The sequence below is a fragment of the Nelumbo nucifera genome, chromosome 5 (assembly GCF_055504915.1).
Source record: "Nelumbo nucifera cultivar China Antique chromosome 5, China Antique-T2T, whole genome shotgun sequence".
In the NCBI taxonomy this organism is placed as follows: Eukaryota; Viridiplantae; Streptophyta; class Magnoliopsida; order Proteales; family Nelumbonaceae; genus Nelumbo; species Nelumbo nucifera.
In genome coordinates, this window is record NC_142653.1 from 20,666,208 (window position 1) to 20,692,386 (window position 26,179).

The 26,179-nt window shown below is 34.3% G+C and overlaps 2 protein-coding genes across 2 annotated transcripts; both read right to left on the bottom strand.

Moving 5' to 3' along the window:
- Positions 1-5,690: 5,690 nt before the first annotated feature.
- Positions 5,691-6,798, bottom strand: LOC104595681 (glycine-rich RNA-binding protein 7-like). The gene is made up of 2 exons (XM_010256524.3): positions 6,539-6,798; positions 5,691-6,230 (listed from the first exon to the last, which is right to left on the bottom strand). Exons 1-2 carry the CDS (start codon positions 6,650-6,652, stop codon positions 5,904-5,906), a joined length of 441 nt encoding a protein of 146 aa, XP_010254826.1. The 5' UTR covers positions 6,653-6,798; the 3' UTR covers positions 5,691-5,903.
- An 8,710-nt stretch (positions 6,799-15,508) lies between these two features.
- LOC104595682 (glycine-rich RNA-binding protein GRP1A-like) lies at positions 15,509-16,576 on the bottom strand. The gene is made up of 2 exons (XM_010256525.3): positions 16,372-16,576; positions 15,509-16,064 (listed from the first exon to the last, which is right to left on the bottom strand). Exons 1-2 carry the CDS (start codon positions 16,483-16,485, stop codon positions 15,717-15,719), a joined length of 462 nt encoding a protein of 153 aa, XP_010254827.1. The 5' UTR covers positions 16,486-16,576; the 3' UTR covers positions 15,509-15,716.
- Positions 16,577-26,179: the final 9,603 nt, after the last annotated feature.

Sequence of the window (26,179 nt, forward strand, 5' to 3'; positions counted from 1 at the left end):
ACCAAGCTCAAGCCTTGTTAGAACAATCTCGAGCCTAGGTCGAGCCTTGTACTATTAAGCTCGGCTCGGCTCGAATCCACCCCTAGTACCAACCCACCCATATTGACCCACTAACCCATTTGCCACCCATGTCACCCTAACCCGCCCTAATCCACCCATACGACCCACTAACCCAATGCAAATATAAAAAGCACAAAAATTGTAGAAAATATAAAATACAGAAAAGGCAAAAAAAAAATAATAATAACACAAAATTTGACATAGATTTGCAAAAAAAATACATTGATAAGAATTGTAGAAAAAACAAGGAAATGATTGTAGAAGAGAGGGCTGCTGACATGGTGTGTGTGTGTGTATAACAAAATGCACAAAACAACAAAAATTATAAAAATACTGGAATTATAGAAAAATGCAGAAAGTGCAAATATATAACAAAAATATAAAAAATGTATAGATTATAGAAAATAAAAATTGCAAAAAAACAAAAAATTATAAAAAGTACTAGAAATTATAGAAAATAAGCAAAACACTAAAATTGAAAAAATATACAAGAAAATCCAAAAATACAAAAGACTCATAAAAATATAAAAATTGGATAAAATACAAAACATTGCAAAAATACATAAAATATAAAAAAATTCTGAAAAAATATACATTATAGAAAAAAGTAAAAATGCAGGAAAACATGAAAATGATAAAATTTTCAAAAAAAAAATATGTCTGACAAAATCATAAACTGCAAAAAAATACGTAAAATGATAAAAATTTGAAACGACTAAAAATCAGAAATTTCTGAAAAATAAATTATAAAATTTTCAAAAATAATATATTCTATAAATATAAAAATTGGAGACAAACTAATAAAATGACAATTATTCAAAAACAAAATCAAACAATAATCATACATTGCATCCAACGAAGATAGCAGCAAATTTTCAAAATAAAATTCAAACAACAATCAAACTATGCATCCAACGAAGATTGCAGCAAATTTTCAAAAAAAAAAATCTAACATATTCAGATAAAAAGAAATAATATTATTTTTGTGTATATTGTAGAGCCCTTGATGGGGATATAAAATTTACATTTTAAATTCAAATTGCAAAAATTTACAATACATTGCAAATATTTAAAAACACTAAAAATTGCTGAAATTTCTAATCATAGCCTTCGTTCATTAAAATTTTCAAACAAGAGTGGTGGTGCGGTTGTCATATTCAAATTGGATATCTGAGTGAAAGGGGGAGTGGTGGTGCAGCGGGGAACTTCAAAGTTCAAACTATGGATCTGAATAAGAGAATGTGATAGTGTGACGGACTCAAATTAGAGGTCTGAGTGAAAGAAGAAGAGCATTGATGCAACGGACTAATTTGAGAGAGAGAGAGCTTCAAATGGAGATTTGAGCAATAGGGGCGTAGAGAGAAATTTACATCTGTGCCCCACAATGTCCTGCAGCACATCCCAACCTTGTATTGGGAACATTTTAACATTATCTCTGTACTTGTCATCGAGAGATGTTCTCAATACAAAATGGGGCACCCCTTGTGAGGCACAGATCTGAACTCGATAGACAGGGGTAATCAGGGTCATGAGAGAGAATTTTGAATTTTGAAGAATAAATCCCCGATGGATAACCCTGACCCTGACCTTATTGATCATTAGACCCATATTGACACGTAGTTATTAGTTAATGTGCTCAACATAGTGGCCTACCTAATCCAGACTGCTTCATGCGCGCGTCACTCCACACTGAATCTAGTTCTTCCTCGGAATTTTATTTGTATCAATACTTCTTTAATTCATAATGGGTCTGCTACATCGTAAAATGATTGAATTACTATTAGAACTATTTTCATAAAAATGAGTTAAATTACGATTATTGAAGCATGTCTAATATCTGCCATGACAGATTTCTTGTTTTACGACGTCTACGATCTGAGTTATCGAATGTTTCAGATAATTCGACGAGCATTGTTGACACATACAATGAATCATTCGATCATTGTCATTGAGGGGGTGTTCTTTTTTCGGATTCTAAGAGGGGGAAAAGTTGGTTAATGGGATTTTGATTCTCATTGATCAAGAATCCCATATTCTTTTTTCAGATTTATGTAAGGATCAAAGAAAGTTTATTTTCCTAAGTATCACTTATTTGGGTAAGTGATACATATCTCCTAGGTGAGTAAATAATTTTTCCACCTTGGGAGAAAGTGGTTAACACTTTAATGGGATAAAAATGCCTTTTTATAATAATAGATTTTCATAGCTAAAATGGTCATTGCCTTATTTACATGAAAAATAAATGAACATGAGTAAATGCACTTACCCGAGTAAGTGTTTCTCAAGAAAAACTTACTTAGGTAACTGAATTTACCCAGGTAAATAACTTACCAAAAAACAAACGGGGCCTGAAGATATCGATTTATTTCCCACCAACATGGGTGTGTGTGTCTAGAACCAATAAACTAAATAATTTTAACAAGTTCCAATAAAATCATTTAGAAAGACTAATTATTGGGATTTTTGCACTGTACTCCACTTCAGAACTCTGATTTGAACTGCATTCCTACAACAATTCAAATTTATAAATAATTTCATCTATAACACTCATACCTACCCGTGAATTGGCATCAATTCCGAGCTGGCACCTACCCTTAACTTTACGGTGGAGCTAGTATTTCAAAGGTGGATTGAACGGTAAAAACCCCAAAAGATAATGTCCCCACAATTGTTGCTTTTATATTTTGAGACAATTTTCGACAAATACCTTGGACAACTTGGTGCCACTTTGGTCCTCAAATTTTAAAATGCGACAATTTAGCATCCAAACTTTCAAAATGTGTTAATTTAGTATCTGTTGTTAATCAATCTATTAACCAACTATTGAGTGGCATTTGAAAAAATACAAATACCCTTTTGAGTGTCATCTAATTCTCTTTATCAACCATTCAAACGTTGAAAAAAAATGAACAATCTCAAATCTTTGCCTCTTCTATTCAAGAAAGTAGGTGTCACATCTAAGTGGGAAATAACATTAATAATGATGCAACCATGGGTTTGAAAAATCTCAATGGTTTTGAGATTTTGAAAGCAAAAGTAGACTCAAAAGTTAAATATTTTGTATGGAAATATTGTTTAAATGATATTGCAACGAAAGAAAACCTATATAAAAGAAAGTTTGCCACAGATGATATTTGTCATCGGGTGATTGAGGGTTATGCAATTATACAACTTTACGAGAAAAATGGTTGTCTGTTTCCTCTTATCTCTTATCTCTTAAAGTGCAATCATACAATTTTTTTGTTTTCAAATGATACCCCTAAAAAGATAAACAAAAACTCTCATATATGAGATCAAAATGAATATTTGATAATTTTCAAAATTCAGAATAACATTCTCTGCATTCGGAATTTAGAGGAAAGAAAAGTTCACCAATACCAATATACATCTTTAATGTAATTATTGCACTTTCAGATGTCAGACTTCAAAGCAAACGAGCAGGCCCTGAGTTTCTAATGTTGTGTTATTTTAGTCTGGTTGTCATCTCACTACTAAGTAGAGGAACCCACGTTTCTTCTTTCAAGCAGTGGATTTCAACATGACCAGACTTCAGTGTGCAAGAGAAAGATAGAAAGGTTCACTTGATCATTTTTTGTTTCTAATTCAATGGCATCTTTTGGTTAAACTATAGGAGCATTTAGCACATCTTTCCATGTGGTCTTTTAGCTGTTTACAAGCCGAGAAGACCGAAAATCAGTATATTTCTATTTGACACACCAAAGATCTAGCCACCAAAAGACGGGATGCCGAAAAGACGCAAAAAGCCCATTTTAGACTGATTTCGAAAAACTCCAAATGAAACTCCCGTCTTTCATCTTTCAATCTCGAAAAGACTCAAAAGCTCAACGAGTCTTTTAACTATCAAAGCTACAATAAGATACTCTCAAAAACACTTGCCAACGAGTCTTTCCATGTGGTCTTTTAGCTATTTACAAGCCGAGAAGACCGAAAATCAGTATATTTCTATTTGACACACCAAAGATCTAGCCACCAAAAGACGGGATGCCGAAAAGACGCAAAAAGCCCATTTTAGACTGATTTCGAAAAACTCCAAATAAAACTCCCATCTTTCATCTTTCAATCTCGAAAAGACTCAAAAGCTCAACGAGTCTTTTAACTATCAAAGCTACAATAAGATACTCTCAAAAACACTTGCCAAACGGGCCCGTCAGCTTCCTCTCCCATCCAATAAGCTATGGCTTTGACTGGTTGGATGCCCGTAAGCTTCCTCTCCCATCCAATAAGCTATGGCTTTGACTTGGATGCTCTGTATAAGTCCGCGTTCTGGCACCGTGGGTTCACTAGATGCGTGAACCCACCAACCACAATCGACCACGCATCCAAGATCAAGATTCATAACGTTAAAGAGCTTTGCACCATTAACATGGGATAACCGGTTCAACCGGCCACAAAAACACAAAAATATTCGATTGTCTGAAAACCGCTCCACCGAACCATACCCACACATCGGCAACCATACAGTAGCGGACGGTGACCCAAACCAGAAACCATCAACGGCAAGAATTCCGGCGGAAAGTTTTTTTACCTCCTCTCTTCTTCTTACAATGACTTCATATTTTCTCTCTTCAACAGATTGAAGCCTTACACCGGGTTTCTTCAGGCGAACTAAGGTGGTCAACACCGGCCACCGGTGGGCTTCCTGTTGTGGCCAATTGCAGCGGCCGATCAGAATAAGGCACGGCCACCGGCGGTGAGAACTCCGGCAGTACATTTTTTGGCCGCCTTTACTTCTTACAAGGGCTTCCTGTTTTCTCTTTACAAACAGATCGAAGCCTTACACCTACGGGTTTCTTCAGAGGAACAAAGGTGGGTCAACAACGGCGGGCGGGCTTCTTCAGGCTAACGAAGGATGGTCGACACCGGTGGGCTTCCTATTGTGGCCGATTAAAGCAGCCGATCTGAATTCAACGCAACCCATTCCATCTCTCCCCCCCTTTCTTCTACCGGAGTTTATTTGGAGTTGGTTGTAAATTCCTCGCTGGTGAGAGCGATCAAGGCGGCCATCAGAGTTCTCGTCACCCGTTCAAGGCGGGGACGGCGAATTTTTTCCCGCTGCCTGTGGCTTATGCGTTAATAACGCCTACTTGCAGTAAATCGCCGGTGAATGCTTGAATTCGGTACAGGAGTAAAAAATGATAGAATAAAAAATGGCCGGTTGGGGAGAAAATTTCCATTAATTCGTAATTAACACGAATGAAATGACGTGTTCGCCTCTCATTCGAGGGTGCACAGAACGCGGCCTCCTCTGTTTCGGAGCAAGTTGTCCATGTACAGACTACTTTTTGTTTTATGTAAACAGACGTTGCCCACCTGTTGGCTAGACGGAGTAAAACAGTCTGGGTTGTTTGTACCGACTGGTCAAATAAGACAAAATAAGTTGATCTGTATCGTTCGATCTAATCACCCTTGCTGTTTCAACTAAAAGAAAAGCCGGCAGGCGTATCAAGCCCGACTTAGGAGAGACCGGGCAAACACGTCGGACTAAGTGACTAACAGGCTCCAAGCCATACTTTTCTTATGTATACAACGAAAGTTCAATACCATTTCCAACGTCTGAAACCAAATAACAAGAAACGCACTAATAACTGAAGTGTTTAAGCGGAAAGAAATTTTGGAACGAAACGATACAACTTTCTATTCTACTTTTTTTTTCTAAGATTTATCAGAACAACCATAACAACGAGTAACATAACGACAAGAACCAGCGGTCAAAAACGGGAGCTCCCGTTGAAGAACCTAGAACATTAAGAGCTCCAAAAACATCTACGGAAACCAAAGTACCACACAACAACCCAAGCCCAGACCTAAACATATTCGGCACATCAATTCCTCCAGTTTCCGTCAGAAGACCCATCACCCCTCGAGTAGCGAGATCCACGCTCTCCGTACCCGCGATCACGGCCGCCTAAACTGCGGTTGTAACCACCACCATCACGGCGACCATAACCGCCATAGCCACCTCCACCTCCACCGCTGCGGAATCCACCGCCGCCACCGCTAGACCTTGACTGCGCTTGGTTGACCGTTATGTTCCTACCGTCGAGGTTCTGCCCGTTCATCCCTTCGATAGCGTCCCTCATGGACTGCTCATCACGGAAGGTGACGAAACCAAACCCTCTCGATCTACCAGTCTCGCGGTCGCTGATGATCTGCACATAATCAAACAAGGGGTCACGTCAGAACAAGATCAAGCCTAACCAAAACAAAAACATGAAATCAACAAAAGAGAAACATAAGATCTGAACCCAAACCGATCGATCTACGCCTCTGGAAAGACGGAGACACATACCGTTTCCGGTGATCAATTAGAGTAACAGAGATAACAGGAACAGAATACAGATGAACATAGCCACCGATATCAGAGAGCACAAAACAGATCAACAAAGCCGAATCGATTCATCGGGATCTGATCCGATCTCTGCATCGGGCAAAGTTCTGAAGCCTCGCTAAAACGGACCTTTGATTCCTGGATCTCGCCGTAAGCACTGAAAGCCCTCTCGAGGGATTGGTCGTCGGTGGACCATGCAAGCCCACCGACAAAGCAACGATACTCAAATTCAGCAGAAGCCATGGCAGAAACCCTGCGAAATTGAACCAAGAAAAGGGAAAATAGCAAGAGATGACGGAACAGGGATCGAAAGAGGGGGATAGAGAACCCGCCTCCAAGAGCACGAGTAAACCCTGAACCCCCCACACCCTACCTTTATAGTTAAGTTTCCCCTCTATCTTTCGGTCTAACCAGGGTTAGTTAGGGTTTACCGGTATGCCGCACCCAAAGCACGTGTTTACGTGCGGTCTACTTCACAGCCGTGCATTGCGTTTGCAAAGTTGGAACCGCTCTGCTTGGGGGGTGTTTGGACACTGCTCTATCTCTGACCAGTATTAGTAATCCGTCCGGTTTGCCTTATTGCCTACGTGTCTAGACTCTAGGATGTAGCGTAAGCGTAGACTCGTAATAATTCAAAAACTAGCGCCAAGTTGTGTAGGAGTAAGTTTACATTGAGAACCAAACACTTTCTTAAGAGTCAGAAAAGGAAAAGACAGATATTGCATGACGAACGTCTTCAGACTTCAGCTTTGATTCCGCATGGTCCCACGCTGACGTGTTGGATAAGCTACGAAGAAAGATAAAAAGAATATATTTATAGATAGGTAGTTGAAATTCAAAAATATCTTCGTGGCGTAATGACTATAACAGCCATATGTCGTCGACAAAATAAAAAAATATCTTTGGGAACATGGATCACTATCACCAACCCGACCCAGAAATTCCGAATTGGGCATAGTTTTTTGTGTTCTCACTTCTCACCCAACCCGGGAGACCGGAGTCCTTCAAAGCTAAAATAGTGGCATCTGGGGTGCAAATGGATTCGATCCGATTTGAGATCCGATCTTATTTCGATCGCATCTGTGGATTGGATTCAGATGACCTTCTATCCAAAGCGATAAGATTCTATATGTGATATATGTATTTATACAAATATATATTACATATATACATGTTATTTATTTATTTATATTGTATTTTTGTAATTATTATATTATTTATTTTGTTATAATATATATATGAAAATAATTAAAAAATATTTGGATTTTTTTGTTTTTTTTATTTAAATTGGTATATTTTAATTTTCTTTTAATACTTTATTAATTATTAAATAAAATAAATCGGATTGGATTCCTAAGATTCAACTTCTCGATCGGATTCAAATTCAAATCCTAGTCTATCAAATCCAATTAGATCTACCATGACCAGTGTCAGATTGGATTCAGATATACCCTAATTCATCTAGCTGCACATCCCAACACAAGCCTAAATCAATTTATGCATATTTTGAAATATATATATACATATGTAATTTAATGTTACATTTTATATTATATATAATATAAAAATTAAAATAAATACTATATATACAATTTTATATTATATAGCATATAAAATAAATATTGTATACATATTATATGATATATGCATTGTTTTCAACCCATCGTTGACCTAGTCAATTCAACCACTCGAGCTGTCATTCAACAAGGATTCTAGGTCAAGTCCAGTAAAAAACCATTGACTTGGTCAAGAACCATCCGGTCTGACCGATTCAACAATTGACCCGTTCAACGTGATCATCGGGTCGCAGGTTGCACACTTAATGCATGCGAACTTTTGGAGATCATAACTTTGCACTCCAATGTCTAACTGGGGTGATATTTTTTCTTTTGGGCAACTTTTCGAGATCTATGCATCCCAATGAACCATAGGCGCCTTGCCTAGCTATTTTCGTGAAAAATCCCTTTTTTGGCCTCAAATTGCTATTTTTAATATTTTTATAAATAAAAAATTAAATTGAATTAAAAAACATAAACTAAATATAACATATCTAAAACATAATTATACACTATTTATTGATAAATATATATTTATACATACATATATACCTTAAATACATATGGGATGATCTGACTTATTCGACTCAAACAATTGAACCAGTGACCTACGACCCAAAAGCAACAATAGTTTGGCCTCTGGTCAGTTTTTAAAACATTAGATATATGATATATAATATAAATTACATTTAATATTTCACATATAAAAATCATATATCTAAACGACCACATATAATGTTATGCATATGTTCAAATAAGTATTAATGATACATGAAATATGGTATTTGGATTTAATTTTGTATGAGATACAAAATCCAAAGCAAGTATTCACTTTATATAGTATAAGTTTTATTGTTTTACATATTTTAATACCATGATACTTGGTTCTTAATTGAGTGAGCTGAATCTAAATCCGATGCAAGTGGGGTTTAATCAAACCAAATTTCAAATCCGCTTCAAGATAAGCAAGTATGGTTGACAAATCTAAAGCTCTATTCTCCAATATGTTGCATCTATGGATTGTGATTTTAGGAGTGTAGACCATTAACACTTTGAGATGCTACAATACTCACAACATTCCAGATGTGTCGTGTAGATCCATTTAGTGGGACCATTTTGCTTCCTTTTACTCATTGCCTTTGCCCCTCTTTGACTCTAGGCGTGGAAAGTTAAAAGAGATTCAAACAAAAAAAGAAACTCTTAGATTTTCATTCATTTCCTTAACCAATTTCTTTACACTACGTCTATAGCATTAGCATCAAGTTTTGGGTCCTGCCAAGGGTGTTCAAATTCAGATGATAAATTGAAAATCGAATTGAACCAAACAAAATAAGCTAGTATGGTTCGGTTGATTCAGATGTCGATTCGTTTCAGTTTTTGTTTATTTAAAAAACCAGTTTTTAGTTTCGATTCGATTTGGTTGAGATTTTCAACCAAACTGAACCAAAAACCAAACTAGTGGTTGTATCTAATTAAGTCTATTAAATATATAATATTTTATTTAATAATTTATACTTATTAATTAATAATTATCATCTTTTCCAATGGTCAATTCTCAATTCCCCATTGTGTATTAGGCCTGTTCTAACTTTTAATTAATAATAGTTAATTAAATTGTTCATGGACTATAAACAACTAAAGTATATATTAATACCAATACTAATTATTTATTCATTAATTATTTGTGGAAAATGGGTGTAGTTGTTTTAATAATTAATCATTAAATTATTCAATAAATGAGTATAGTTGTATCAATTGTTCATTAAAGCCTACATTAATTATTAAAACCTAGATTAAAGAGTAACAATTAATTGTTCATTAATTATTAAAACCGAACCGACTTAAATTCAATTAGGGTCAATTTGATTCTAAACTGTAGTTCAGTTCTGTTTGATTGAGAGAAATAGTTAAACCAAATAATCAGTTAGGTCATCGATTCTAACCGAAACATCTCTCAATGATAATCCTAGAAATTATGACATTGGAAGATGTTTTCAATACACAGGGAGGATGTGATGTGGGATGCTATGGGGGGGCCAATCTTGTGGGGACTTGATTTGAACTCTTAGAATTCCTAATGCGATCGTACAATTCAAGTCAGGGGGAAATTCTTAATTCATGGGGGTGATGATGTATATAGGAGGGGTGGGTGTAAATACATTCGACTAATAAGTGATTTTCATGCGGCCAATCAAATATGTCAATCGTATACTTTCTCTGGTACTCTATCAATTACAAGATAAATAAAATTTTTCATTAATTCAACAAACTTTTATCGCTGCATTTGGAATTTGAAGAGTTGATGAAAGAGCGGTATTGATAAATAAGATTTGAGCTAGGAATTGTGTTTACTCTTGTTCCCAAAATCCCAACTCGGTATTTGGGATCAATGTGTTTCACATCTCACCTATTTACAAGTTACTATTTAGGGAGAGATGTTCCCAATGTATACCATAATGTCTTGTGGGTAGGATTCTATAGGCAGGAGATCTCAATTGATTTGTTTCACCAAGTGATTTTTTGTTTTCCTCTAAAATTGGAGTAAAGTAACCATTTCGTATCCTTGACTGGAATTTGTTAAAAAGACCCTTTTTTCATATGACTTTATTTGAATAAATATTACTGCATGCATAGGAAGGACTAGGTGAAGATAAATCCGTAAAACAAGTTATCCATGTACTAAACCCATATTAGATGCACTAATAGAGGTGCAACAAAGATTACCACATGACTCCACCTTCAGACCGACAGAGATTATGACTTGGAATCAAATCCTGCTGCCACCAAAAGGTTGGGACTTGGGAGGTTAAGGAAATGGGCCAAATGGGCTTTTTACTGTCAGAGTATTTACATCCAGGCTCAGTTTCAATTAGCAAAACTTGACATAGTTGACAAGTGATTGGGGTCCATGGTGGAGAGTTACGGCAGCCCAGACCCAAAAGGCCAAAATATTCTTGTGTATCACAAATAGATATGCAAATGAACTGGCTAAATTGCCACGGATATTTTGTCGCAACCTCGAAAAGTCATTAAGGCATATCTTCCCCCAGGCCACAACGAAGGTTGCTGAGTTCTATGAAAAAGCAGGTTAATAATTCTACACCATGGGCAGTGGGGTCGTGTGAAGCACTGACCACTGGCTTTTGTCCACCCCAGTAATAACCAACTACAATATGTTTCCCTTTACTAAAATCAATGGACTGAATATGGTGGGCTCCGAGCCTTGCTTTTCAAAGTATTTTACTTTCGCCACTTTTTTGGTTCCAGGTTTATGATTTTGGACCCATTGCTTCCAAGGATCACTCATAGTACCTTCGTCGTTTCTGAACTCTTGTTGATCAAGACGGTGGGACCGTTTGGCCTAGAAACCGTTTAGTCAACTAGTTCTATTTCATCCTTTAATCGGAATCTTATGAAAAACTGTTGATTTGGTCCGCATCTTATTGATTCAGCCATAGTTTTTAAAACCGGATCGGACCGGACTGTTGGATCGGAAAAATTGGGAATTAGTCAGGTGATTGGTTCCGTTTTACCTTAAAACTGTTTATTTGGTCAGACAATTGCTGACCTGGGCGGTTAAACCGTTCGAACAGTTCAACGGTTTGGCCAATTTTTTTATTTTTCTTTAATTAGAACGGGCCATCCAATCAATACGAAAGGTTGGACCGATCGACCGCCTGAGAACCGGACCCCTAACCAGTTCGCTGTTCGATTCAGTTTTAAAAACCTTGACTCGGGCAATTAAATTATTACCCATGTTTTGGCCATTTTTTATTTTAATTAATTTTTAATTTTTTAAAATTACAATGGATCATCCATTTGAACCGGATGATCAAACCATTTATCCAAAAACCAGTGGTCAAAACAGTTCCAGTTCTCGACTGGTTTTTAAAACACTGGTACCGGTACCATAAATAAGGATGGAGAAAAACAAAACATGGTTTCCAAATCATAGCCCAGACTTCTGTAAATACGTTTCATTTCAAATTTCTATTTGGAGTGATGGAGCACAGGGTGTAAGCTTTCCTTGGAATGGGAAAGCTTTCGCTGTTTAGAAAAATAGTTCAGGCTGTTTTGAACCTTCATGTGCATTATACCTTGCCCATTTAGGGACATACTACAACATGAATGTTTTTGTTTTCATTTATTTTTGGAATCGTCACATAAAAAAAAAAACAAAAACAAAAACATCTTATTGAACTCTGTTTTTGTTTGCAAAGAGAAAAATAAGTTGGTTTTGTATAAAAAAAACAACACATGTTTTTAAAACCAACATAATACTGGTTTTTAAAACAAAAACAATTTTGTAATATAGAAATTATATGAAGAATAATATGAAAACATGTTTTTGTGTTTTTGTTTAAGAAACAATTTTCTAAAAAACAATCTAGGTAAATGCAGTTACCTGTGTAAGTTTTTCCTGGGAAACATGTTCTTTTATTTTTCATGTAAATAAGGTAATGATCATTTTATCCATAAAAATCTATTATTAAAAGGGGCATTTTTGTCGAATTCAAGTGTTGGCAACTTTCCTCTAGGTGGGAAAATTATTTACCCACCTAGGAGATGGGTACCACTTATCCGGGTAAGTGGTACTCAGGAAAATAAACTTTTTCTTTTCCCCACATAAATCTGAAAAAAGAACATGTGATTCTTGATCAATGGGAACCAAAATCTCATTGACCAACTTTCCCCCTCTCAAAATCTGAAAAAAGAACACTCCCATATTGCCAATTTGGGAGAGCTATTACAAGTGGCCTCTACTTTGTGAAATGGATATTATATAGATGGCCTTATAAGCTTTGTTAGGTGAAAAAACTGGAAAGCCCAAATATACTTCAGGAAAAAAAGGCTCAATCAAAGTTTCAGCCATCACAAAAGAGTTCATAATAAATATAAAGCAAGATGTCCACTAGTGTGATTATTTCTGGAAATTAGATGACCGAGAATCTTTTATGTGGCAATGTTTTATGATCAATGGGGATGTAAAATATAAATTCCAGATTCAAGTTGCAAAAATTTATAGTACGTAAATTGCAAATATTTCAAAACAATAGAAATTGCTAAAATTTCTGATTGTAGTATTTGTTCATTAAAATCTTCAAACTGGAGTGGTGGTGCGGTGGTCATATTCAGAATGGAGATCTGAGTGAGAGGGGGAGTGGTGGTGAGAGAGTATGGCATCTAGTTTCAAATGGAGATCGGCGACATGAGAGAGAGCTTTGGAGAATAAATCCCTAATGGGTAATCGGCGACTGAATCTAGTTAAATAATTTTAACTAGCTCCAGTAAAATTAATTAGGAAGACAAAAATAGTACCCCACAATGTTTCTATATTTCTGTTATTGAGAGTGGGGAGGGGCTTCTGAGTGTGCCTCACACCGATCTCACAGTCACATCCCACCGTATGTGGGTGTCCTTTGGTTCCATTTACAGACAGCTGCAGTGTTGGTGCTAGACCAAATAATACCACTTCTCTTTGGCTCTTCAGGGTCTTTTTTTTTTTGGAGGGGGGGTGGGATTTTCAGGGAGAAATAGTTAATGGGATTTGATTCTCATTGATAAAGATATTAATGTTTTTTTTTTTCAAAATTATTTGAGTTCACGGAAAAATTATTTTCCATGGGTATCATTTATCTTACTAAGTGATGCCTTTCTCACAGATGGATAATTTTTCTTTTTGATGAAAAAATTGTCAACACTTGAATGAGATAAAACATTCCCTTTTTATAGCTAAAATAGTTATTTTATTATTTATCTGGATAATAAAAGAACATAGATAAGAAAATAGAGCCTAAGAGTCTTGTGTGGAATAGCAACCAGAATTATTAACATGTTCGAGTTCAAGATTAGAAAACATCCTGTGCATGGCAGAAATTCAAGATTAGAAAACAATAAGAACGAGGCAAAAGAAGACAAGAAACATCCATGACCATGCCATTAGCAAATTAGTCTACCGTGAGGTGAATTTCGTGAAAGTTAAAACACGTGTGAACATTTAACTTAAGATCCAACAACAGCTTCAAACGCAAGCACTCAATGTAAATTTCATTCTCCATGTAGATGAAGGACCTGTTTTTCCTCTAAGTTTTATAAACCTATCTTTGAAATTGAGCATAAGGTTGTGGGCCTTTTAGGAAAGGCAGCCCAACCTTCAGCCACGTTGATGGACCCGACCGATCCCAAGATTGAAAGCTTACCGAACCAACGTGGTTAAGACTTAAGAGCAATGCAAGCCATTAATTAGTTTTAATGGATTCATGTGATGCATCTGGGTTTCCAACTCAAACCCATCAAAGATAACATAGTATAGTCCAAGTCAGTGGAAGCATTGAGCTCTAGGAAAAAGTTTAGGACCCCCGTTCAACTTAATTGGGAGGGAGGAAATCATTTCCATTTTTTCCAAAGAAACAAAGAACACTTTCACATTTTTTCTTTAAGAAGGAATCTCCTTTCAAATTGTCAATTCTCATCCACCAGTCAGAGAGCTATTATTAGTCATTGGGACATTCCGAGGCAAATTGTAAAGCCTCCCTAGATTTTCTAACAATCTTATAGACCTCCCTTGTATTGACTCGGTTTAATTTTTAAAATACCATATTTACCCTTAACAAATTACACGACCGAATGCAGTCATTGCCCCCTACCCACAACCTCTCACTCATCCCCCTCCCTGTTTACATGATCACTCATTCCTTCACACAAACATGCGCACTTTATTCTGAGTTCGGCTTCGGTCAGTCCAACAGAGTTTACAGCCTTTCTGTTCGCACTTCCAACAGTATACTCGTGCATTTATAAAATTTTTATAATTATTATCGATTATAATAATAACTAGGGATATGAATACCCTAAGATCGTTCATATACATTTATAAAATATTTATCTTTATTTAATAATAAAATTTTTATAGGAAAAATCTTGATGCGGCCTACACGTAAGGGTATCCTTGGTTTGGTTAAACTGAACCGATTTCTTTGGTAATACCAAAACCAATTCGCTTCTTTGATTTTTTATATTTTGAATATATTACATAAATATATATATAATACTATATAACGAGGACTCTACATCAGTACATTGTTTCAAGAAAGTGCAAACATTTTGCAATAAGAAAAATAAAAAAACAAAAAAGAAAATTTTGAAGGGGATTGAACAATAAAAAATTTAGACCCACTTGAGAACACCGCCAAGCGCAAAACCTCCCATGTGAATCGAAGGCAGCCTTCGACAGAAGGCAGATCAGAGGGGTCACATGGCGACGCTCCAATCCAGAGTGTTGTCGCATTAAGCAACTTATCCACTCATGTAACCGACCCCTTTCTCCCAGACTCAAAGCCTTGCTTTTCTTCTCGTATACGATTAAAGTTCAACAATACCACTTCCTTCTTACGAGACGTAATAATATTTTTTGTGATGGAAAGAAAAAATCGCACCAATTAATAGAAAAAATTAGATCCACTTGTGCGTTTCATATTTTTGAAACCAAATAATATGAATCGCACCAATGCACCACTAACAAAAGATATTAAACAAAAGGAAATTTGCGCCGAAACCATAACTTTCTATTCTACTTTTTTTCTAAGATTTATCAGAACAACCATAACAACGAGTAACACAAGGACAAGAACCAGCGGTCAAAAACGGGAGCTCTCGTTGAAGAACCTAGAACATTAAGAGCTCCAAAAACATCTACGGAAACCCAAGGAACACACAACAACCCAAACCCAGACGTAAACATATTCGGCACATCAGTTCCTCCAGTTTCCGTCAGAAGACCCATCGCCCCTCGAGTAGCGAGATCCACGATCTCCGTACCCGCGATCACGGCCGCCTAAACTGCGGTTGTAACCACCACCACCACCATCACGGCGACCATAACCGCCATAGCCACCTCCACCTCCACCTCCACCGCTGCGGAATCCTCCGCCACCGCCACCGCCACCACTACCCCTTGACTGCGCCTGGTTGACCGTAATGTTTCTCCCGTCGAGGTTCTGCCCATTCATCCCTTCGATAGCGTCCCTCATGGACTGCTCATCACGGAAGGTGACGAAACCAAACCCTCTCGATCTACCAGTCTCGCGGTCATTGATGATCTGTACATAAACAAACAAAAGACGCGTCAGAACAAGATCAAAGCAATCAAAACACAAAAACATGAAACCAACAAAAGAGAAACATAAGATCTGAACCCAAATCGATCGATCTACGCCTCTGAAAAGACGGAGACACATACCGTTTCCGGTGATCAATTAGAGTAACAGAGATAACAGGAACAGAATACAGATGAACAAAGTCACAGATATCAGAGAACACAAAACAGATCAACAAAGCCGAATCGATTCATCGGGATAGATCCGATCTCTGCATCGGGCAAAGTTCTGACGCCTCGTTAAAACGGACCTTTGATTCCAGGATCTCGCCGTAAGGACTGAAAGCCCTCTCGAGGGATTGGTCGTCGGTGGCCCATGCGAGCCCACCGACGAAGCATCGATACTCAACATCAGCAGAAGCCATTACGGAAACCCTGCGAAAATGAACAGAGAAAGGGGGAAACAGCAAAGAAAGAGGGGGATAGATAACCCACCTCCAGAGAACGATAAAACCCTCAATCCCCCGCACCCTATCTTTATAGTTAAGTCTCTCCTCGATCTTTCAGTCTAACCAGGGTTAGTTAGGGTTTACCAGTATGCCGCACCAAAAGCACGTGTTTACGTGCGGTCTACTTTACAGCCGTGCATTGCGTTTGCAAAATTGTCGGATAAATTATTTGGATTCCAATCCAAAGGTTGGACGTTCATTCCTCAGGGACGCACTTTCTTTTCCTGCATTGGAACCGCTCTGCTAGGGAGGGTGTTTGGACACTGCTCTAACTCTGGCCAATATTAGTAATCCATCCGGTTTGCTTACGTGTCTACACTGTCTAGATTCTAGCATGTACGGTAGACTCGTAGTAATTCAAAATCCAGCGCTAAGTGGTGTAGGGGTATGTTTACATTCATAACCAAACAGCTTTCTTGAGAGTCAGAAAAAGGGAAAAGACAGATATTGCATGACGCACGTCTTCGCCTTTGATTCCGCATGGGTCCACACTCACGTGTCGGATAAGCCAGGAAGAAAAAAGGAAAAGGAATATTTTTATACATAGGTAGTTGAAATTTAAAAAAAAAATATCTTCGGGCGAAGGGCTGCAACGGGTGATTATGGGCCGGGCCGCGCCGCGCTGGGCTTTGCAGTTATGATAAGAGTGATAGTTTAGGCGCCGAACTCCGGGCTTGAAACATAAGTCCTAGCTTAAGTATATACGAGCCCAGGTCGGGTCGGGTCGGGTCTGATTCTGTGCTAATATCACTTATATATAAAAACATTATATATTTATATATTAAATAACATAACATGTATATAAACTTATTTTATATATTATATAATATAAAATATTATATATAATATAAATTATATGTTATAATATTTATATATAAAATATATAATATAATGTAAAATAACATATATATGTATATATTATATACCAAAATGTGTAAATTTAAATATATGCGAGTCGGGTCGGGCTAGAAATATTAAGCCCAAACCTGGCCCTAAAATTTACGGGCCTGATGTGGGCTTAGGCCCAGGCCGGCCCTGAACACAAAACCTAGGCCCAAGCCCGAAATTTCTGGGCTAGGATGAAATGATCACCCTAGGTGCAAGTTGGGATGGAACTAATTTGTTTGTTCAAGTCAAGATGGAATTAGTTTTCTCCTTTTTTTGAATTTTTTATTTTTTCAATTTTATGTCATTTTTGAAACAACTAATGAGATGTACTTTCTCAATAACTTAAATAATATCTTCTCCTAAACTATTTCCCCCACTATCCCTCACTTTCTCTAAAATTATCTATAATTCCTACTTATCTTCAAAATTATCTCTAATTCTATTTATCTCCAAAATTATCTCTAATTCCTATTTATCCTCGGTCAATAAATTTTCTCCTTCTTTTTAATTTTTTATATTTTTATTCCATGTCATTTTTTAAACAACCATTGAGATGTGCTTTCCCAGTAACCTAAATAATCTCTTCTCTAAAAATTTCTCCTAAACTACCTCCCCCACTTTCTCCAAAATTATCTCTAATTCCTATTTATCTTTTAAATTATCTCTAATTCCTATTTATCCTCTCCCCAACTTTTTATCTATATCTATCTAAAGAAAGTTAGGATTAAAAAATTTAAGAATAATAAAATTAAAATATTTATTAAAAACACAAAAAAATAATTTTATATTTTTACAAAATATATCACAAAATTATGTACTAACAATTTAAATTCTGTTTTTCCGGATTATCAATTTAAATTTTATTATTTCAATAAATAAATATCAGAAATAACAAATATTATAAATATATAATTAACTATATAACAAAATATTTAGTAATATGTAATAGCATTAAATAAATAAAATTCAAATAACAAAAAAATTAAATATTTTACATATTATAAAAATATTTAACATAACTAGATTTTAAATAGTTAAAATAAAGAAAATACGTAATAAATTTAAAAAATTTCATAAAAGTAGAAAAATAATAATAACATAATATTGAAATTAATAATAATTTAATGTCTTACAAAATTAACAATGAAATTATGTATTAATAGTATAAATTACAATTTACTGGATTATTAAATTCAGTAAATAACAAAAAAATTTAAATATTTTACATATTATTTAAATATTTAACATAACTAGATTTTAAATAGTTAAAATAACAAAATTAAGTAATAAATATAAAAAACTTCTTAAAAGTAGAAAAATAATTAAAGCATAATATTGAAATTAATAATAATTCAATATCTTACAAAATTAATAATAAAATTATGTAATAATAGTATAAATTATAATTTTATGGAATATTAAATCCAATAAAAATTAATATTTTAAAATTAAATTTTTACAAATTATTTTAGTTGTTAAGTAACTAAATATTTTAAATAACAAAATATTTAACATAACTAGATTTAAAATTTGTTAAAATAAAGAAGTTATGAAATAAATTTAAAAAAATATGAAAAGTAGAAAAATAATTATAACATAATATTGAAAATAATAATATCTTAATATTTTACAAAATTAATAATTAAATTACTTTAATAATAATTTTACATAATATTGTAAGTAACTAATTTCACTTATATCAATTAATAATTCGAAAAAATAACTTTCATAAAAATTAATATTTATTAATAATAATTTTAAACTCTTAATATATATTTATTATATAATTATATATTCTAATATTAATATTTATTGTATTCTAGTAATTATTTATAGTTTTTTGTGATAAATGCATTTTCAATATAATTATGTATAAATTTATTTTTGTTATGTTATTTATCAAAAAACTTTCAATAATTATTGGACATTAAAATACTATTATTGAAATTTTTAAATTTTGTTTATTTTACTTATTGTATTTATTGTATTTTTATATGACTTATTCATTAATATTTGCTATAGATTATACTATTTGTTGACTAATTTAATATATTTTTAGTACCTATGTATTTTTGCAATTATTGTATCTTTTTCATTATCAATATATTTTTCAATAATTGTGTATTTTCACTATAAATTTTCAACAATTATTGGAGATTAAAATATTGTTATTTATTAAAGATGAGACTATTAATTTATCTAAAATTAGTGCTCATGAGTTGGTTCAGTTCAGTTGTAGGTTGTTTTGCCAACCAGATTGACTTGGTCAGTTGAAACCGACTGACCATTTGTGAAACCGACCCACTCAAGTTGTATCAGTTTGGGTCAATTTTTTGGTTTGGTCAATTGGTTCAAAAGATTTAAATTTCAAAATTAAATTTAAATTTTAAAAATTATAGTGCAATTGTTAAAAATGAAATTTATTATATAAAACATTTTAGACTAAGAAATATGGGAAATTTCCCACTTTTTCATATTAAAAATTATGTTTAAAATATAAAATATTAATATATATCAATGGTCAAGTCATCCGATTTTGGTTGATTTACAAATGGCCAAAGCAAAATTGATCCAATATGGTCATGTCAAGTTGATCGGGTTGGTCAATTTCATCAATTTAATGAATAAACCTAAGTGAAAATTGTAATTGTTATTTTTGTATTATAAAAAATTTTATTAAAAGTGGTATATAAAATATGAATATTTATTAATTATTTATAAATTTGAAATATAAAATAGTTGTATACTCTTATGTAGGGTTGTCAATTGGACTAGATTTGGTCCAATCCAATGTGAGTCCATTACAAATGGACCTGGTCCAATCTAGTCCAATGAGTATTTTAGACCATTTTGGACCAATCCAAAGACTGTCCAATCTGTTAAAATTCCTGTTCATTTAGATTGATTTCAACTCAAACATGGTCCATTGATACATATGTTCTTATTTTCTATTAATGGACCAGATATTGGCTCAATCCAATAAAAATTCATTATGGACGGACCAAGTCCAATCCAATATGTCATATTAGTTCGTCCAGTCTGTCCAAATTCAATATGTCTTGTTGGTCCATCCAACCCATCCAAATGGATTTTGATTTGGACGGAGTCCAGCCCAAAACCGGTCCATTGACACCCATACCCTTATGTGTTTCTATTAGGGTCATTTAGTAGAACACACCTTAGAGTTTTACATATTTATTTAAACCTACATTATAGTTTTCATTTTAATAAAATATCTCATATATTTTACAACTTATTCACTTAATCAACATTTCATTAAGGAGTGTTTGTTTTGTCATTTGGGCCATGGTTTTTTATTCCAAAATACCCTTACCACTTTTTTTGTACCGAAAAACAAAATTTACCAAATATAGTCAATAGAGTGGTTTGCCTGTGTCTTATTAGGGGAAAAAATGGTATTTTCGTTTTTATTTTCTTTTGATAAAATTTATTTAAATGAACATTAGGGTCGACATTGTCATTTTCCACTATCATCTAATGGAAGATTGATTAAATCCATAGTAAATTATAAGTGGTGTTTTAGTAAAATACAAACTACAGGATAAATTTTAGTAAATCCATGAAACTATAAGGGGTGTTTTAGTAAATGACCTTTTCTATTATTTAGCTTTCGCTTAACAAATCCCGTGCATCGCACGGGTCCCCGCTTGTTCATTATTTAAAATATATAGTTATTTAACTAAATATTTAAAATCTTAACCTTTTTATCATAATTGAAAGTTATCCAGTAATTATTTAAAATATAATATTAATTGATTTAAAATATTAATTTGAATATTTTGTTATTTAAGACATTTAGTTATTGAAATACTTAAATAATATTTCATTTTTAATGTTAGATTTTTATTATTTGAATAACATTTAGATTGGATAATCCAAAAAATCATAATTTATATTGTTTGTACATAATTTTGTAAAAATATATAACTATTAATAAAATTAATAATATGAATACTATTAAATCAATTATAATTAATTTTTGTCTATTCAATAAATATCTTAAAGTTATTATATACTTTTGTTAGAATACTTAAATAATTCTTAATTTTTTTAATTCAAACTTTCTTTAGATAGATGTAGATAAAATGTGGGAAAGAAGATAAATAAGAATTAGAGATAATTTAGGAGAGAAACTCTCTACTATAATTTTATTGAATTTAATAATCCATAAAATTATAATTTATACAATTATTACATAATTTTGTTATTAATTTTGTAATATATTGAGTTATTATTAATTTCAATATTATGATATAATTTTTTTATACTTTTAAGAAGTTTTTAAAATTTATTACATAATTTTATTATTTTAACTATTTAAAATCTAGTTATGTTAAATATTTAAATAATATGTAAAATATTTAAAATTTGTTGTTATTTACTGAATTTAATAATCCACTAAATTATAATTTATACTATTAGTACATAATTTCATTGTTAATTTTGTAAGATACTAAATTATTATTAATTTCAATATTATGTTATTATTATTTTTCTACTTTTATGAATTTTTTTAAGTTTATTACATATTTTCTTTATTTTAACAATTTAAAATCTAGTTATATTAAATATTTTTTTAAATATTTATATAATATGTAAATATTTATTTTTTTGTTATTTGAATTTTATTTATTTAGCGCTATTACATATTACTAAATATTTTGTTATATAGTTATTTATATATTTATTATTTACGACATTTATTTATTGAAATAATAAAATTTAAATTGATAATCCGTAAAAACAGAATTTAAATTGTTAGTACATAATTTCGTGATATATTTTGTAAGAATATAAAATTATATTTTTGTGTTTTTAATAACTATTTTAAAGTTATTATATATTTTTATTAGAATATGTAAATAATTCTTAAATTTTTTAATTCATACTTTCTTTAGATAGATATAGATAAAAAGTTGGGGAGAGGATAAATAGGAATTAGAAACAATTTTGGAGAAAGTGGGGGAGGTAGTTTAGGAGAAATTTTAGGAGAATAGATTATTTAGGTTACTGGGAAAGCGCATCTCATTGGTTGTTTAAACAATGACATGGAATAAAAGAATAATAAATTCAAAAAAAGGAGAGATATTATTTAACATAAGTATATTTTAAATAATTAAAATAACAAAATTAAGTATTAAGAGTATTATGATTTTATGGATTATTAAATTCAATAAGTAATTAATATTTTAAAATTTAAACAATGATATTATTTCAATGAATAAATAATATTGTAAATAAATATTTTCATCTATACCAATTAATAATTCTAAAAAACAACTTAAAAATATTGTTTATTAATAATAATTTTAAAAACTTAATCTTTATTTATTATATATTTATCTATACTAAAATTAATATTTGTTGTATTTTAGTAATTATTTATTGTTTTTTATAAATATATTTTCAATGATTATGTATAAATCTATTTTTATTTTTTATTTAATAAAAAATTTTCATTAATTGATGGAGTTTAAACTACTGCTATTTAGTTTTACAAATTTAATTTTTTATAACTTTTTAATAATTATTGGATATTAGACAATTGTTCACGGGTTGGTTCGGTTCCGTTATAGGTTGTTTGGCCAACCAAATTGACATGGTCAGGTTGTGGGGTTGGTCACTCGGGTTATATCAATTTGGGTAAATTTTCGGTTTGGTTGGTCGGTCAAATTAAATTTAAAAATTAAGTTTAAATTCTAAAAAAATTACAATGGCATTATTAAAAACATAAACTTAAAAATTAAATTTATGATATAAACAATTTTAGCCTAAGAAATATTAGAATTTTCCCACTTTCTTGTATTAAAAAAGCATATATATATATATATATATGTAGCTCGGGACATTCGATTTTAGTCAGTTTACAAATGGCCAAAGCAAAACTAATCCAACCCAATCGGGTAAGATTTTCATTCATTTATAACCAATTTCTTTACACTAAGGCAACATGTTTTGGATCCTTTTGTTAGGGGTGTTCAAATTCGGATGACAAACTGAAAACTGAACCAAACCAAATTAAATAAGCTAGTTCGGTTTAGTTATTTTGACTGTCAGTTCTGTTCAGTTTGGTTAAGATTTCCAATTGAACCAAATTGGAAACTGAACTGGTGGTTCTATTTGTTAATGGGTGATATAGCCTTCCAATCACATAGTACCATGTGTCATGTCCGAACCATTTGACATATCAACATCACGTGGAGGTAGGTCACGCTTGGCCAGATCAGCCCAAGCCCACCAACCCGACCTATATCTCTGCTGATGGAAGACCAGTAGGATGCTCCACATCATAACGGAGCACCTCACCTTGGGAGAACAAGCCAAATAACTTAAGTAGCAAATCAACCTCCGCGGTAACAACCTACGTGGAAGGCTGCCCTTATTCGGTAAGTGCACCAATCGATTCTGAAAAAAATGATGACACGTCCTCCACCTATCAAGGATGAGCCCAGTCCCATACGCTTCAAAGGGATTGGATGAGGATCATCACCAACACAAGTAGAACATACCCTAAAGAAAACAAATCGATATGGCCTACCACTCCCTGATATCGGCTCTTGGACCTTGTGGCCTATAAAAAGGCACCTCCACACCTTCACAAGGTATACGTGATTTAGTACATACTATCTCTCTAGCTCTTAGAATCTCCCTTAGCTTTCTTCCTCGCTAAGTTTGACAAACTTAAGCATCGTAGTGCCTAGCATGGGTCCAAAACCTTGAGTACTTTGATCTCTTGCCTTTTTCATATTGATTTGTTGACTCCAGCACCACTCGTTCGAGCTGTCCTCCAGCAGGAAAGTTGGGCAATTCGACCTCCATCAATTGACACCGTATATGGGAAAGTGAACAAAAAGCCAGTTCAAGCTCTCACTGCTTTAGTCACAATGTCGACATATCTTCCCCAAATAACAACTAGAACAAAGGAACCTCTACCGGAGGCAAACACAGGTAGTCATGCCCTCGGTGGTTCCTACCGGTGTGGATCATCGACTATTTCAGGAGCTAATGCAGTATGCCCAAAGCATGGGCATACACATGTAGTCCTGGGAGCAACATTCTCGCCACTCCCGGGCCAATGTAGCCCTAGGTAGACCTATTCATGGGCCGGTCTTTCACATGTTATCAACATAATTTACCCAGGCCCGAGCCCGAAGCCCAAGTTGTTGTCAACGAATTAGAGGGGAGACTAGGGGAGAGGAAGAGAGGGAGAGAGACCGTTGTTGGGAAATGGGGAGGCGTCACTAGAGAGATGATGGGAAGCCTCTGCATTAATTAACGTGTATTTAAAGATCAGAGAGAATAAGAGAACGAAACGTCTTGCCGGTCGCAGCCTGTGGAAAGTAATAAGAGAATGGGATGCCTCACCGATCGCCAATCGCCATCTGTGGAAGGAGATAAGAGAATGGGACACCTTGTTGGAGAAATTATACCGTTCACTGCCTCATCAATCGCCGGTCACCACTTGTGGAAGGAGATTATATGATACTACTGTTAGGTTGCTAGTCTGCTATCACTGGTTTTTGATTTGGAAGGGAAGTTCCAAGCTCTTCCAGGTTTGAACAGAAAAACAGGTTGAGGTGAGAGAGGGGAGACTATCAAGTATCAAATGAAAAATTAAGGTTAGGAAGTTAAGAAAATAATATGTATGTTATTATACTTTTAATAATGTATATTCTTATTATTATTGTTGTTGTTGTGGTTGTTGTTGTATATTAATATATAATATTGTCGGGTCAAACCAGGATTTTATGTGAAATCCCAAGCCTGGCCTGAAATTAAGTCGAGCTTTTATGTGAAATCTCGAGACTAGGCCTACAAATCGAGCCGAGCTGTTGGGTTACTCGGTCCATGAACAAGCCTAGCCCAGGTGTCGTTGCAGACGTAGCTACCGTCCCAAAATCATAATGTCAACAAGTTGGTGATCCCACTAGAGGATAGATCTCGACCTCTCACTAGGACTCAGACTTCCAAGGCATGGTACACCACTTACGTCCTGGACGAGGGGATTAGCAAGGCAACCACCTCGATCATGTCAGACAATAGGGCCTCGGAGTTGAGATCCAGGTGGAACATGAGTAGGAGGCGCCTCAGGCGTGAGCCCGTCAAGAATCGACTCAGTCCTAAGGTGGCGAATTGTGAAATGAGCCCAACTAAAAACTAGGAGGTAAGTCGGTCAAACTCCTCGATCGTGCCTCAATTCACCCAGGCTTTGCCCCCTATTGGCTGAGATCCTTGTTGAGCCCCGACCCAAGGACTTTAAGGTCCTGAACGTAGGAACTTGTGACAAAATAACTAACCCGGTCAACCACATCAACAACTTCTTGGCTATGATGGAGCTACACGGAGCAAACGTGGCAAGCTTGTGCCTCGCCTTCCCAACCACATTCCAATAGGCTGCTCTTATGTGGTACTCATGCCTAGCCCTAGGCTCCACTTAAACCTGGGACTAGTTTGTTAAACTATTTACAACCCACTTCGCCACCAGATGGTGTCGCCCAAAAACTGCCAACCACCTCATGACGGTCTATCAACGCTCTGGCAAGGACCTACGGGACCATGTGCATAGGTTTACTTTGGAGTCCTTACAAATCTAGAACCTTGACCCTGCTATACAGATGACTGTGGCGATCCACAACGTCCAAAACCCCTACTTAAGAAGGTCGCCTGCGAAGAACCTCCCAGAGGACATCCTCAAGCATGC

Bases quoted from the DNA above. Each gene is read 5' to 3' on its own strand.
- LOC104595681 (XM_010256524.3), bottom strand. From the start codon at position 6,652: ATGGCTTCTGCTGAATTTGAGTATCGTTGCTTTGTCGGTGGGCTTGCA. The intron at 6,231-6,538 runs GTCCGTTTTAGC...GATTATGTGCAG, and splicing joins GCGAGATCCAGGAATCAAAG to ATCATCAGCGACCGCGAGAC.
- LOC104595682 (XM_010256525.3), bottom strand. From the start codon at position 16,485: ATGGCTTCTGCTGATGTTGAGTATCGATGCTTCGTCGGTGGGCTCGCA. The intron at 16,065-16,371 runs GTCCGTTTTAAC...GTTTATGTACAG, and splicing joins GCGAGATCCTGGAATCAAAG to ATCATCAATGACCGCGAGAC.